The sequence below is a fragment of the Callorhinus ursinus genome, unplaced genomic scaffold (genome assembly GCF_003265705.2).
Source record: "Callorhinus ursinus isolate GAN/ISIS: 27379988/994484 unplaced genomic scaffold, GSC_fseal_2.0 scaffold79, whole genome shotgun sequence".
In the NCBI taxonomy this organism is placed as follows: domain Eukaryota; kingdom Metazoa; phylum Chordata; class Mammalia; order Carnivora; family Otariidae; genus Callorhinus; species Callorhinus ursinus.
This window is the reverse complement of record NW_027397141.1, coordinates 937,960-953,848: the sequence shown is the minus strand read 5'-3', so window position 1 is coordinate 953,848 and position 15,889 is coordinate 937,960. Positions and strand designations below refer to the sequence as shown.

The window sequence follows — 15,889 nt, the reverse complement described above, 5'->3', positions numbered from 1 at the left end:
CTCTATACTACGAATTTTTACATCTACTTTACTGACTAGGAAAGGGAGACACAGAGCACTTAACTCTCCTAATATGAGAGTGGATTTCCTTTTTCTTAACTGAAAGATAAACATGGTGACTAATCATCTAATGTCAACTGACCGTTTATTTCTTCACTCAGCATAAAACTAAATTTTCCCTTGACTGACATTCAACTCCACTCTGAGACAAGAGTAGAGAGAATCTCAAAGAACATGTTAACAATCTCTTCCTTCAAATTCCTTTCGGCCTCACCAGCTCTGTTTCCTTGTTATCATCGAGAAGACTTTATTTGATATGACAGAAAAGCAATACTCATGAAATATTTCTGAGCTAGGTGGTTTCATAAAGTGGTATTCACCAAGCATTCATGTGACATGAGTGTAAAGGGCGAGATTGAAGGGGCAGGCAAATAAGCATCTGTGCAGACGGGGGGAGGCCAGGCCTGGCCGGGGAAAAGAAAGGGTATCAGAATGGTCAGCACATGGCATTGCACTTAAAGAACAAAGATGAGGGGTGCCCAGGTGGCTCGGTCAGTCAAGCATCCAACTCTTGATTTCAGCTCAGGTCAGGATCTCAGGGTCATGAGATGAAGCCCTGCGTCAGACTCTGCGCTGGGCATGGAGCCCACTGGGGATTCTCTCTCTCCCCCTGCCCCCTGCTTTCTCCTGACGCCCCCCGGGCGCACCCTCTCTTTCTCAAAAATAAATTAAAAAAATGAAATAAAGAACAAAGATGTGAGAATATTTGGGGGTCAGGATACGTTTTTTTTTGCACCGGCGACTGGGAAAGTGAACACAATCCAACTGGAATTTCAAGGAAACAGAAACAAAACTCTGAAGAGAGTGTAAGGGGCTGGTTATGCTACGAAAAGGTATGTTTTCATCTGCTTTCTTCAAATCGTGAGGATGCAGACAGTGAAATTAATGTTTATATGTCAGAAAAGACTGTCCGTTTCTAAGCGCTAAGGCTGGCTATCGCTCTTCCCAAATGGACAAACAGGGATCAGTGGCAAGCGGTTGAGCGCTTGGGTTCTGGAGACAAGACCAGCAGGTTTGAAATCACTGTGTCCCCATTTCCTTCCCGCTCAGCCCTGGGCAGTTACATGTCCTGCAGATCTCAGTGTGCTCATCGAAAAAAAAAAAAAGGAACAATATTAATATCTATATCATAGAATTGCTAGAAGAACTAAATGAAATAATACAAGCAATTACTGATCACAGTGTCTGGGACTTAATGTCAGTGGAACACTTAATACAGTCTTAAAAGTAGTTTCTTGTTGGTTTTTGTCCCTACACATAGAGGTATGCATGTTTGTCTATATGTGCGAATGCACCCTCAAAACCTTGACCACGCTATTAGTGTCAAAAATCTGAAGAAGCAAAAAGAATTACAAAGTTGAATTTAGCAAATGATCTTCTCGCTCTAGTAGAGGCACTAAATGTTAACTGTGATGCGAATTCGTATATGGAATAATTTCAAAACTGTTGATATAAGTAATGGAGAACTGAACAGGTCAGAGTTCCAACATCACCTCCACTCCACGCTGGTTAACCAAGTACCCACAGCGCTCAGGCACTCCGTCCGCAACATGGGGAGATCAATTACAACCTTCCACAATTATCCTGAACAGACAAGGAGAAAATTCTGTGGCAAGTGTTCAGTCAGGGATGGCTTTTATTAATTTGGGAATTATCACAATGGTAACCATAAGGGTACCATCAACAAAAACAACAGATGTCACCATGTAACACACATCACTGACTTAAAGTAGAAATCTGAATTTTTGAGGTATAGTCAGACATCAAAATTCTCATACACAAGCTACTTAATAATACTGTGGATTGGGTGGATCATAATGTTGTTGTTGTTTTTAAGATTTTATTTATTTATTTTATCTTAGAGAGCGAGCACAAGCAGAGGGCAGGGGCAGAGGGAGAGGGAGAGACAGGACCTCAGGCAGACTCCACACTGAGCCCAGAGCCCAGCACGGGGCTTGATCCCACAACCACGAGATCATGACCCAAGTGGAAACCAAGAGTCCGATGCTCAACCAACTGAGCCACCCAGGTGCCCCTCCTAGTGTTGTTTTAACCTTCAACCCCCAAAAATATTTTGCGGGAAATACACATAAAACAGAAATTATATGGCAATGCCTTACAGTTTTTATTGGCAGGCCTTCCGAGATATGTTTGCATAATTAACGGTCCTGCATATGGGTAGCTATTTGGAACGCCAGTTAGAAAGTCCACAGGGTAAGCTGGACCACAGTCACTCAGTGGGGGCAGAGCTGGGCCTGCTGCCCAGGTTCCCGACACCTGTGTCCTGACGCCGGGGCTGACACTCCTCTGGGCAGCAGGGGCCCAGCCTGGCAGCTGGAGCATCATAGGCTTCGTGTGGCTACTTATTGATGCCCAGCTCCCATGTCCCCCGCTGCGGTTAAACAGCTCCTATCCTCCACCCTTTCCCCTTGACTCCGGGGCCCGGGTCGGCCTGAGACCTGAGCCGGGCTGCCAAGGTGGCCTCTCGGAGACAGAAAGTAGGAACTCCTGCTTCCTCCCCAGGGTTCCTAAAACATGGAAGGGCTGTGTGTGTCACATCCTTCTCCGTGTTCCAAAACACATGCAAATAAAACAGATGTGAGAGGGAGAGAGGGGGGCAGAGACTACCATCTAGGTATGCGTGCGGGAACACCGCGTCCTATCGTCCAGTGAGCTGCGCGATCCTCTCAACCTCCCTCTTTTCTTCTTTCTTTGTTAAATGTGCTCAGTGTTGGGTATACGACACTTGCAGTGTTCTAATGAACAGCAAACCTGAGGCCACACATACCTGGGTTTGGAATCTGTCCCTTTCATTTACTAGACTTACCAGCTAAATGTCCTTAAGTTACATTTCCGTGCTTCGGACTTATTGTAAAAACAATTTAGAATATTCATAACTCCTCGTAGGGTTCTGAAGACTAAAGAGGTAGAGCACGGTGCCTGGTATCTGCGTGTGTGTTTTTTCCCCTCTCTCTCCTCTTCTGGGTACACATCACTCAAGAATAAAAAGAAGGAAGAAGGAGGAAACCCCTGCCCCTGACTCCTTGCTGTTGGCTTTCCACAAGTGGAACTCGCCTGACCATTCACACAGGTGACCCAACCCTTTCCATATTTCCAATATTATAGCCTTCAGCTAGGATAATGCCATCTCTTATGGCTTAAAACTTTAATCATGCTACTTGATAAAGAAGGAACCCAGAACTGTTTTCTCTGGTAGAGGTGACAAAAGTCTACAATACCCTAAGTTAGTTTTGTTTAACTAATTTTAAATAAAAAAAAAAAAAGTACACAAACACCGACCTTGTGCTTTCACTTTCATTTGCCTTAAAAATGTCCTGGACACAAAGTTACAAAGGCAGCGGTTGTCAATTTATAGGCAACATTGTTGTGGACACGATACAGGGTTAAGGCTAAAAGTCAGTAGGACTTGGACTCAAATCTGGCACCTGGTTGACCTCTCTGTCTTCACGGCCCAGTCCATCCAATGTGGATGTGGTCCTACACCCTCCGCTCAGTTACAGGTGAGGACTCAAAGAGACAAGGAAGATGACACGGGAACAAGGTCTAGAACCTGATGGGGGCTGCTCCTTAAGCTATAAGTACTACAATTGTGATGATTATTTAGATAACCAATAATAGGGACGCTTGGGCGGCTCAGTCGTTAAGCAACTGCCTTCGGCTCAGGTCATGATCCCAGGGTCTTGAGATGGAGCCCTGCATCGGGCTCCCTGCTAGGTGGTGAGTCTGCTTCTCCCTCTCCCACTCCCCCTGCTTGTTATCTCTCTTGCACACTCGCTCTCTCCCTCAAATAAATAAATAAAACCTTTAAAAAATATATAACTAATAATACAGTCCAGTAGCAATCAATTTTGGTTCTTCTTATCTTGAAACTTTGCCTTGGGAGCACCTTCAAGATTTGCTTGCCTAAACTACATGGCCAAATAAATCTTTTATTGTATTACAAAACCCAGTAGACTCATCCTCAAATAATATTTAAGTTGACCCTTAACTATTTTTTAATTATGCGAGACTTTCTCAGATGAAGTCAAATGTGCATAATAAATCCTTAGCAAAAAAAAAAAAATAATAAACTCTCACTTAGAGTTAATTGTCACAGCGTCTACTGTGACAGGTGTACTCCCAGGCAGCAATCACAAGTTCAAATACTCGATGAGTCAGAGTTTCCTTTCACTAACACACAAGGTTAGAAACAGGTCACACGCTCTGAGTCAACGATTGCTTGCTTTCAGCTTATAATTCAAAATCTGACCTTTTCTGAAAATGTTACTATGCCGCATCACAATCATTTCCATCGCTCATCAGTAGGAAGGAAGATTAGGAATAACTTCTTCGCTTTTCAGAGTCCAGCTGTTCTGGGACTAAACCCATAAAAGCTGTTTAAAGGAGGTTGAAGATCAGCAATTAATGACTACTTCTAACTTTCATTAAAGCTCAATTCCCACGAACACAGACTATATTTATTCTGTACAAAGGAATTTGAAATAGAACTTGAAAAACAAACAGCCAGGAAAAGAAGAAGTAAATCATAGGAAGAACCATAAATAAAAAAGAAACCTTTAATGAGGAGCTTTTTTTTTTTTTTTTTTTTTTTTTTTTGGCTCCTGACCCTGTGGAGGCTGCGCCATCTCGTGGGAATTCTTGATGAACGCAATCTTATTTCCACTGCTTATGTTAAGACTTGTTTTCCTTGTCGTCATTGTTGTTGTTGTTTTAACAATCTGTACAGAAAGATCCTTATGCAAAGTGTTATAAATATTGTTTTCATGCAGCTCAGCTATAGGAACTCATGTATGTACCATTTATGTTCCATAGTTAAGCAAGAGTGCTATCTGCTTGTTCTAGGTACCCTTCCAATTTTACAAGCAGGAAAGTATTTTTAGGTGCATTTAACACTAAAATAAATCTCCATAAATTTTCATGTGAAACTCTGAAAACTTTGAGTTCCAAAAACGGAGTCAAAGTTTAAACAAAAAAAAAAAAATACTTCCATAGCTTTAATTCTAAAGCATCAGCTCCAGCAATGTTTCCTTCTCCTTGGAATTCAATTATATAAGAACAGAGGATTGATACTGAGTAGGTCTCCAGCTCCCACTTCCTGTTCCATGTGTTTTTCATGTTTCATGCAGGTAATGGGTTGTTAATAATGAAGAGGAGAAAAGGTGCATTTGGAGGAAGAGGCTTGCAATTCTTTGTAGCATGTGCCTTAAGACTCAACATACTTCATCAACATTTCAGTACAAGTTGCACTGTGGAATGAGCATTGAAAAAGCAAAGGCAAATTCAGATGGTCTACTTAATAGATACCTCGGCACCTTTTTAAAGAAAATCAGATTAAGTAGATGTGATGGTAGCAACAGTACTCTTCACAATAGTATGTGTCCACATAGTGATTTTTTCCCAGACCTATCGAGTGCTGATTTTTAGGAGGAACTTGGAAGGGCCACTGATTTGTGAAAAGTTAGAAAGTTAGCAAGCTGAGATTTATACTGCCGACTGCAAACAAGCCAAACAATTTAAAAAAATTATGGTCCTTAAGGCACATCATTACCAGATAAAGATTAGACCCCAACCCCAACTCATATATCAGACAAATACTTGCCAGCACACTGTAAAAAGTGAGAAGACCCACACAGCACAAACCACAAAAATAGTACGCTATATAATGCACTGTAACTTGCAAAGCAGCTTGTTTTATTATTAAAAAACATTATGCCTGTGGAATTCTCATTGTACAAATGTTCTGATTGATATTTTTATGAATCTGGGGTTGTGGCATGTATTTTTATTGAGGGATGTTGTTTTGTTCCCATTAGATATTTATAATACATTTTAATAAAAATAACCTCTTTGTTCAAGAGAATTGAATGATTCATGATTTTGCTGCGTTCTTTCCTGTTGGAGCTTCTCACAAAGCAACCCCTGGCTGTTTGACTTTCTAAATAGCCTGAGTGATTCCAAACTCTCTTTAGCAAAAGAGATGAATGCTGGAACTGGACCTCAATAAAGAAAAGCTTGTTTTCTCCCCCACACTCACACACTTGGAGAGACGGGTCCAAACCTCAAACCCAGAAGTTAAACTGTTTCTTTGCACGGTAGATTAGATTATGGTCCTTTACTCTTCACTGGTCTATGTCAGAAATGCCAAGTGCACGTGTGCAAATACACATAGATGCACCCCCCAAACCAATTATTTGCTATCAACGTTGAGTTTTTACTTGTAAGCAAGATTTGGAATACAGAAACCCATGAGACTTTTTTCTCATGCGCCTACTCCTGAACACCTGACCCGGGGTTTCCAATCTGATGCTTTTCCTCCCACGGAGAATGTCTCCCATTGGAGATGCTCAATGCGGCGAAACAAAAGCTAATTCCAGGGAACGGGTTTTTAGCATGGCTGTTATGGCCCATATTCCCTTTGGCACAAGCTTCTTTATGGTTCTGGGTTTGATTTCCTCCTTTACGAAATGAGGGGATTTGATAAAAACATTTCTAGTGCCCTAGGAACTTAATATTTCCATTCTTTTCTTGTCTTTATTTACGACTTTTATCCCTGCTCCCATGCTCTAATACTAGTGTTTTCTTTATCTTCGGAATTTCTGTTGTTTGGGAGCACAGTAAACCACCAAAGTCTTTCACTTTAAATAAAACACAATTCTCATGAGTTCTTCTTAACCTCTTGACTACTCTTCCCCCTTCAACATGACACATTGTACCTCTACTCCTGGACATCATATCTTCAAAGAAATGGAATGAGAGTGGTTAATGACGTCGGTGTGAGTTAGGATACGGCCAATTCATCCCTTTGCGTGGCCCCTGTGCCCCACCGTCAGGAACACCTCACAGCAGTGGCCACGGTAAAGCCTGCCCCGGGCCTCCCCAACCCGTCCCAGGAGCTCAGCGCCCTTGAGACCCCATCACCCCCCAAAAGTCCCTCAGCTCTCACATTGTCATCTCCGCCCCGTAGACTTCTCTCCCTTCACCCTCAAGACGGGTCCTCAGGCCACGCCCTTCCTCTCCAAGCATTCTTTAACTCTTCTCACAAAGACTTCTCAACAATTGTGAAAACACAGACCATTCTTCTTGAATCCAATAACAAACACCCACGAAACTACCAATCAGGTGGTAACACGTATCTGAAATAAATCCCTATCGCTTTCGGAGCCCAGTGCCTCTGCCCAGCCACGATTTACCAGTGAGCTCTCTTGCTCCTTTCTTCCACTTGCTTCTCTCCTGAATGGGGCTGATCCCCCCCACTGTTTCCTTCTCATCCTGATCCAAATCTGGACCAATCTTCATGGGAGACGCCTCGGATCAGGCAGGTGGTGGAAATGCACACAACGTGAAGACATCCCTCAGCTCCCCACCTTTATGTCTCCCTCACCCCCATCCCATCCCATGACCAATGAGCCTGCCTTCTAGCAAATGCTTTCTGCCTCCGGTGCAGAAAATCAGCTCTCCAGTTTATGTGTGTGATTTGTGTTCATCCATCATGCAATTTCATCTGTTACTAATGAATAATGATTGCCAAACAATATTTCCCATTATTTCAAAAGATTACCAAAGATTAGGAATGCGTAACTAATGTTATATCCAAAATACCCAAAGGAATATAAAAGTTTATATATACACTAATTATTTAAATCTGATCTGAAAACTAGGAAAACAGAAACATAACTTAATACAAACACACAAATACATGTGCACACCTCGACATTCAATTAAACTGTTACAATCCTGTTACCCCAAAGGTTGTAACCTAACAGTGCCCAATTAGTCTCTTTGACTCACCACTTCTTCTCTGAAAAATAAGAAGAAAATTTAAGACTGCTAAAATGCCATCACAACTTGAAGACAGAATTACTACACAGAAAATATGCAGTCACTTACCGGTGTGCACATAAATTATTAAGATGAAGTCCGTATTTTTCTTCAGCAGATAACCCATCCATCAACAAGTAGAAAATGAGAAAATTGCTCTGGCCAACAGGTTGTGAAACAAGTCTGGATTTCTCGAGCATATATGTATAAACTCTGGCTGGTTGAGAAAAAAAAAAGTGATCCTGTTAAATGGCATTACTAGTTTCGTTTCCATAAATTTACACAAACTAATTAATTGCAAGAGATAATAATGCAGCCGTTTTCAAATACAGACCTTTTGAAAAGTATCAACCGGCTTTATTGTTTGGAGCAGTTTTTAGGTTTCCAGAAAAATTTAGCAGAAAATCCTGAGAGTTCCATTGTACCCTTTCTCCTCCCCAACGCACAGTTTCCCTTTTATTAACATCTTGCGTTACTGTAGTAAATTTGTTAAAATTGATGAGCCAATATTGATACTTCATCATTAACTAAAGTCTGTAAATGTATGTTGGTGTTCGCCTTTTGTGTTGTACACTCTATGGGTTTTAAGAAACTCGTAACACCATGTATCCACCAGCATAATATCATACAGAGTTGTCTAACTGCCCTAGAAATCCCATGCTCCACTATTTCTCCCTTCCTCCCTCCCTAACCCCTGACACCCACTGCTCTTTTTACTGTCTCTATAGAGACATTACCTTCCCAGAATGTTGTACAGTTAGAATCATACAGTATGTAAACTGTTCAGGTTGTAATTGTTTCAGTTTCTTTCATTCAAGAATATATATTTAAGGGTCGTCTTTGTCTTTGCATGGCTTGACAGCTCATTTCCTATATCAGCGAATAATAGTCCATCATAGGAACGTACTATAGCTTATTTATCTACTCACCTATTAGAGGACATCTTAGTTGCTGACAGTTTTTGCAATTATGAATAAAGCTGCTTTAAACATTGTATCCACATTATGTGTGGACATAAGTTTTCAACTCAGTTGGATAAATACCAAGGAGTGTGATTCCTAGATCGTATGGTAAGACTATGTTTAGTTTTGTAAAATACCACCAAACTGTCTTCCAAAGTGGCTGCACCATTTTGCAACCCCACCAGCAATTAACCAGAGTTCCTGTTGCTCCACATCCGTTAGCCAGTAGTTAGTGTTGTTAAGTGTTTTGGATTTCAGATATTCTAATAAGTTTGCAGTGGTATTTCATTTTTTTCTTAACTCACACTTCCTAGATGACCTATAATGTGGAGCATCTTTTCATATGCTTATTTATTTTCCATTTGTGTATCTTCTTTGGTGAGGTGTCTAGATATTTTGACCATTTCTTAAAGTGGGTTGTTTGTTTTCCTATTGCTGAGTACTAAGAGTTCATTGCATATTTTAGCTAACAGTCCTTTATCAGATGTGTTTGTTTGCCCACATTTTCTCCTTATCTGCAGCTCATCATTTCATTCTCTTAACAGTACCTTTCACAGAACAGTCGTTTTTAACTTTAATGAAAGCCAGCTTATCAATTATTTCTTTCATGGATTGTGTTTTTAGTGTTGTATTAAAAGGCACTGCCAAACATAAGGTCACCTAACAATTTATCTTACATTATCTTTTAAAAGGTTTTACAGTTTTGTTTTTACATTTAGATTTTTGATCCATTTAGAGTCTTTTTTTTTTTAATGTGGATGTCCTGCTGTTCTAGCATAACTTGTTGAGATGCCTATCATTTCTCCATTGAAGTATCTTTGTTCCTTTGTTAAAGACCAGTTAACTACATTTATGTGGCTCTGTTTCTGGGCTCTCTATTCCGTCCCATTGATCTATGTGTCTGTTCTGTCACCAATACCACACGGTCTCGATTCCTGCAGCTTTAGAATAAGTCTTGAAGTTGGGTAGCACCAGTCCTCCAACTCTGTTCTTCTCTTTAAATGTTGCATTGGCTATTCTGGATCTTTTAACTCTCCATATAAACTTTATGTCAACATCCACAAAGTAACTTGCTGGGATTTCTATTGGGATTGTGTTGAACCTATAGATCAAATTGAGAAAAACTGATGTCTTAACAATATTGAGCCTTCCTATCCATGAACATTAAATATCTCTCCATCTATTTAGATCTTCTTTGATTTTTTTTATCAGAGTTTTGTAGTTTTCCTCATAAAGATCTTATAAATATTTTGTTAAATGTATACCTACGTAGTTCATTTTTTGGTGGTAGTGGAAATAATATTGTGTTTTTATTGTCAAATTCCAATTGTTTATTGCCGATACATAGGAAAGCAATTGACTTTTGCTTATTAAGCATGTATCCTGCAACCTTGTTGGCTTACTAATTCCAGGAGATTTTTGTTGTTGTGATTCTTTCTAAATTTCTACAGAGATAATCATGTCATCTGTGAACAAAGACAGTTTTATTTCTTTCTTCCCAATCTGTATATATACATATTTTTTTTCTTGCCTTACTGCATTAGCTAGGACTTCCAGTACAATGCTGAAAACAAGTGGTGAGCGGGGACAGTCTGACCTTGTTCTTGACCCAGCATGGAACTTTGTGCACAAATATAATCTGACGCAAAACACGTCCTTGGGTATAACAAAAGCACCCAAAAAAGTTTTAGAATTTCCTTCATTACTGTCTTACAATTTGAAAGCACAAGTTGCATTGCTATGGTGTGTGTATATGTGTGTGTGTGTGTATATATATATATATATATATATATATATACATACATATATATATATATATAGACGTTGATTATAAAGTGTTCTGCTGTAGGCCCCCTAGCAAGTATTGCTATCAACCAGATCAGAAGTGTACAGAGCCACACTATACAAAGACCAAAAACATAGACAATAGTCTCTCACTGTTGCAAACACTGGGAACAACCCACTGTTGGAAAGGCAAACATGACTTGAATTTATGCAGACACAATTTAATACATAGAAGGTATATTAGGAAAATTTCAAGACCTATATTGAAATCATAAAAAAGGAGCCAAGTCATGGTTTATAGCCTGGTAGTAGATAATGAAAGAGATGCCTCGATAATAAGGTTTACATCCCTATTAAGGAGTAAGACAGGTGATGTGTTTATAAAGTAGTGCATGCCCAGCGTGAATATTGTCTAGCCATCTTGTGGTTTGTTGTGACTTCACATGTACAGTAGAGAGTAATATCTATCATTTGGGGTTTCTGTCTTTAAACATTACAAAAATACAAACAAAAATAACCCATGTCATGAGAACATGTTGTTGACATTTTATTTCATAGAAGTTGAACAATGACAAGAGGATATAGGATGGGAATCACAAGCCTGATTTTGCTTCAGAGATGGGACTGGCAATACCGAAATTACTGTCAATCAACATTTATGGCTACATGTGTGGTGGGCTGAAAATTCTAGTTTTTCTGGAGTATTTTTTATTTGAATTTAGGTTTATTCTTATCATTATGAACGGCCAGTAAACAACTAAGCCTTCCGATTTCAAATGCAACTGTGAATTACTGTAGTTTCCCACTCCAAAGTAAGGATCCATGGTCTATATATATATATATATATATTTATTTGTTTATTTATTTTATCAAAAGGAGGCAGTTCTTAGGAAGTCAAACAGATGTAATTATATCCTACATTTGAACTAGAAACATCATCCTGTGTAATGAGTCTGCTGATAATTATTCTAGGGTCATGCCTCCAAAAGCAAAAATGTGAGGTCTCCTAGTTTGGTTTTACATAACAAATCTACTTGAACAAATGGAACCACTCATAGAGCTTTCCCTCTGGTAAAGTTCATTAAGTGGTCAATCCAGCCTGTCATCATGATTATTAGTGCAAAAAAAGAAAGAAAAAAAAAACCAAGACCTCAAAATTAACACTCCCTAGTTAGAAAAGTTGTTTTATTAAAAACCTTTTAGAAAAGTTGTTGTAAGTGCATAAAGAAAGTCTCTTTCAAAATATCCCTTTAATTAGTTGTCCAAAGGTGATGCTAAAATTAGAATGGGGTAGTGTAGTTTCTTTCCCATCTCTCCTTGAGTGTTAAATCAGGTGATAATTTCAAGGAGAGGTCTTAACTACTACACTTTCTTTCCTCGGCAAATTATTTGCTGAAAACATTTTCCATGTAGTATTAATAACATTAGCCCTGCTGGAGAAGATATTTCTAAAATCACATAGGAAATAAACTGCCATAGTTGTTCCTTCCCATTATTTTTTAGTCGTCAACTACAGAAATATCAAGAGGGAATGGAGAGCTGAACAGATGTCTCCTGACCATCCTGCTTCTGTATTCAGATAAGAGGCTGATGCCCATTTGTCCCAGCCAACGTACAAGCTTTGTTTAGAGCAGCATTCACAACTAATCCAATTCCACATCATAGAGTGACTTCGGTACTTTTAATCTAAATTCAAAAGCAGTGTAATTAGTAATCATCCCAGTTAGCTCATCTCCCACAGTGAATAAAATTGCTGTGGGTTAGCAGGATTCTGGGGAAAAAAAAAAAAAAAATATATATATATATATATATATATCTTAAATATCTTAAAGGGGCTTTTAGCTAGAGGAAAACACAAAACAACCAAAAATTCAAATTTCTATGAGACCCTAATATTCTTCCAAATGGAGAAAATACCAGCCTTTTTGTTGTATCTGAAATGACACTGAAATAAAGGAAGGAAAATGATAGGTATGGGGTTAAGGAGATTTGACTCATTCATGTAAATGTCCACACACAGAAAAAAGCTTCTTGCTGGTTTTTTTTTTTTTTTTTACTTCTCAAAACCTGAATGCTTTAAAAGATGTTTTATTTCAGTAATATCCCTGACTAGAAATATACCTGTGATCCTCTATCTTTCCAGAAATCTGCATATGAATATGTTGCTCAGAAAGTTTTGGCACTGTGAAGACATACATGTTTGCAGATTATATAGGACATAATATGCAGTAAAAGTATTTTACAGAGCTATACTAATTTTTCTTAAATTATAAAAGAAAATGGAGGAAATAAATCTCCTCTCCTTCAAGAAAGACAAATACCTACCCTCATTGCCCTTCCCATTGACTTCCAGAAACTTCCAGCACTCACTGTCATCTGCCCCACCCTTCTAGTTATAAATCATGACCAGTCAGGATCTCTTCCCAGAGAGCCCCATCATGTCTTCAATTAGCAATCACCTAAAAGCACACTGTTGCTTAATTAATATATCCAAATATTCTCTCTTTCACCCTTACGCATTTTCTTTGACTTCATTATTCCAGATTAACACAAAGAGTGGTATGAGGAAAAATGCCTCAACTAGGATCCCAAGTGTGGCTCCTGGTCCTGAATCTGACATTGACAATTTCCACATTCCTCTTAACTTCTATGTCCCCATACTAAAGTGGGGGTGAAGAGATAGAAAGGTCCCAGGCTTCCTCTGGCCTCCGAGAGGAAGGGACTACCATTCAACGCACCTGCTGTGTACCAGGCCCTGAGCTGGGGCTTTTCAGATGTTGGCCTCATTTAAATTCTATTGTCAGCCTTTTCATGCTGAAACCCAATTGGCTTATCACCACTAAAAGATGCTGCTCCTCAAAGGAGACAAGACCATTTAAAGCACTCTGAAGCTTTTTTTTTTTAAAGATTTTATTTATTTATTTGAGAGAGAGAATGAGAGATAGAGAGCACGAGAGGGAAGAGGGTCAGAGGGAGAGGCAGACTCCCCGCTGAGCAGGGAGCCCGATGCGGGACTCGATCCCGGGACTCCAGGATCATGACCTGAGCCGAAGGCAGTCGCTTAACCAACTGAGCCACCCAGGCGCCCAGCACTCTGAAGCTTTTTTTAAAAAATGTCCAAATGAGAGTAAAATACTAAGGATAATTGATGATGCTAATAATGAAGATGAAGAAGACATCTGGTTTGTTTAAAACAAACAAACAAACACACACACACACACACACACACACACACAAACACACAAGCAAAAGCCCTAATAGATTTTCCATCCCATTTGCCTTAACTGTAAGGTTAAGTTTCCGAAGTATATAACATAGCCTTGGCATATTTATTGGGAGACATATCTGATTGTTAGTAAATTTCAGTTTCTGCTTAAATAGATGTGGGCATCTTCAGGGCACAGATAAGACAGGAGCCAAGTAGTCTCAATTCCCACATGCAGACTCTGTGCCCACCTCCCTCTGCAGACCCTTCCACACACTTCCACTTTACCAATCCCCAGGGGACAGAGTGGGCACTAAGGAGGCAGAAAATGGTTCTATTCTTACCATACACAAACTATCGTTATGAAGAGGAATTGGATCTAATTTTTAAAAAAAGTCGAGTTAAATATTGATAGCTTTCCTTATCTACTTACACTCTCAATAATATGTGTTCTTTGTGAACATGAACAAGTTCATGATGGCTTTACACAATTTCCTCCCTGACATGAAGAATGGCTGCCTCATTTTATTGACGCTTTACATACATTCCTTAGACTCATCAATCCAACGAATACTTAGCGAGTGCCCACCCTATGGGGGCAGACTGGATCTGCACCGCCAACAGGCTTATATCCTAATAGGAGACACAGACAGCAACTGACCTGACAAATCATGAAAAGGACTCTTTCAGATTTTGACAAGTGCTGTGGAAGAAATAAGGAAGGAGACAGATCTGGAGTGAACAGAGCTGGGATCCAGAAGTCACCTTAGAAAGAGTGGTTTGGGGAAGAAAGAGGGGTTTCTCTGAAGAAGTGACCTGAACTGAACCCAGTACAGTGAGAGCAGCCTGCCCATTCCAGGAGGAGGCAAGCCTCCTCCAGGCAGCCAAGAGGGAAAACCAAGCCTTGGCCTCATATACCAAGGAACTTAAGAAGTCCAGTGAGGCTGGAGAATGTGGAGCAGGTGGGGCGGGGTGAAGTGGGAGGTTGGGGAGGACTCAGGTGCAGTGGGCTGTGAGGGGTGTAGTCTGAAAGAACAGGGAACTGGTCCTGGGCTTGCCACTTTGATGAGGCCAGCAAAGGGCTCTGTGGATTGAGAGGGGAATAATTGAGGCATAATCATAGCCTGACAGCAAGGGCTGATTTCCATTTCCACTGAGCTACAGAGTATGCTATCTTCTTAACTAACATTTATGTATGTAAATGAGGCAATGACTTAGAAAAAAAAAATACTAGTCTAAACACCACAAAGTGGGTTTGGTTTGTCTTTTGCAGGGTAGGGTGTTCCAAACAAGGCTAAATTCAGAAAACATGGAACACAGAAGCTCAGTGGGGGGCCTCTAGTGCCCAGAGAGGAAGGGCTGTCCTCAGCTCATTAAACCAGAGGACATTCTGACTGGTGAGCCACCCAAGGGCTCCAGGATGAGAGACCACTGGGAAGTAGCGCCAGGTCCAGAGACACGACCAGGAATACCGAAGAGGGATGTCAGAAATGGGGTATGTCCTAAATGTCCACAATAGCCAAACCGTGGAAGGAGCCGAGATGCCCTTCAACAGATGAATGGATAAAGAAGATGTAGTTCATATATACAATGGGATATTACTCAGCCGTCAGAAAGGATGAATACCCACTATTTGAACTGACATGGATGGAACTGGAGGGGATTATGCTAAGTGAAATAAGTCAAGCAGAGAAAGACAACTATCATATGGTTTCACTCCTATGTGGAACATAAGGAATAGAGTGGAGGACCACGGGGGAAGGGAGGGAAAACTGAATGGGGGTGGGAATCAGAGAGGGGGACACACCATGAGAGACTATGGGCTCCAGGAAACAAACTGAAGGGTACAGAAGGGAGGGGTTGGGGGGGATGGGGTAACCAGGTGCTGGGTATTAAGGAGGGCACATGTTGGGATGAGCACTGGGTGTTATAAGCAACTAATGAATCATTGAACACTACAACAAAAACTTATGATGTACTATCTATATGCTGGCTAACTGAACATAAAAAAAAAGAAAGAAAGAAAGAAAGAAAGAAA

General features: G+C 40.2%; 1 protein-coding gene across 4 annotated transcripts in view; it reads right to left on the bottom strand.

Annotated features, from left to right (window-relative positions):
* The window catches only part of MYO16 (myosin XVI), a 593,786-nt gene that overhangs the window by 255,577 nt on the left and 322,320 nt on the right, over positions 1 to 15,889 (bottom strand). For all 4 annotated transcript variants that reach the window (XM_073887420.1, XM_073887418.1, XM_073887419.1 and 1 more), the window contains exon 16: positions 7,969 to 8,116. In XM_073887420.1, coding sequence (XP_073743521.1) covers positions 7,969 to 8,116 — 148 coding nt within the window. The remainder of the gene's footprint in view (positions 1 to 7,968; positions 8,117 to 15,889) is intronic.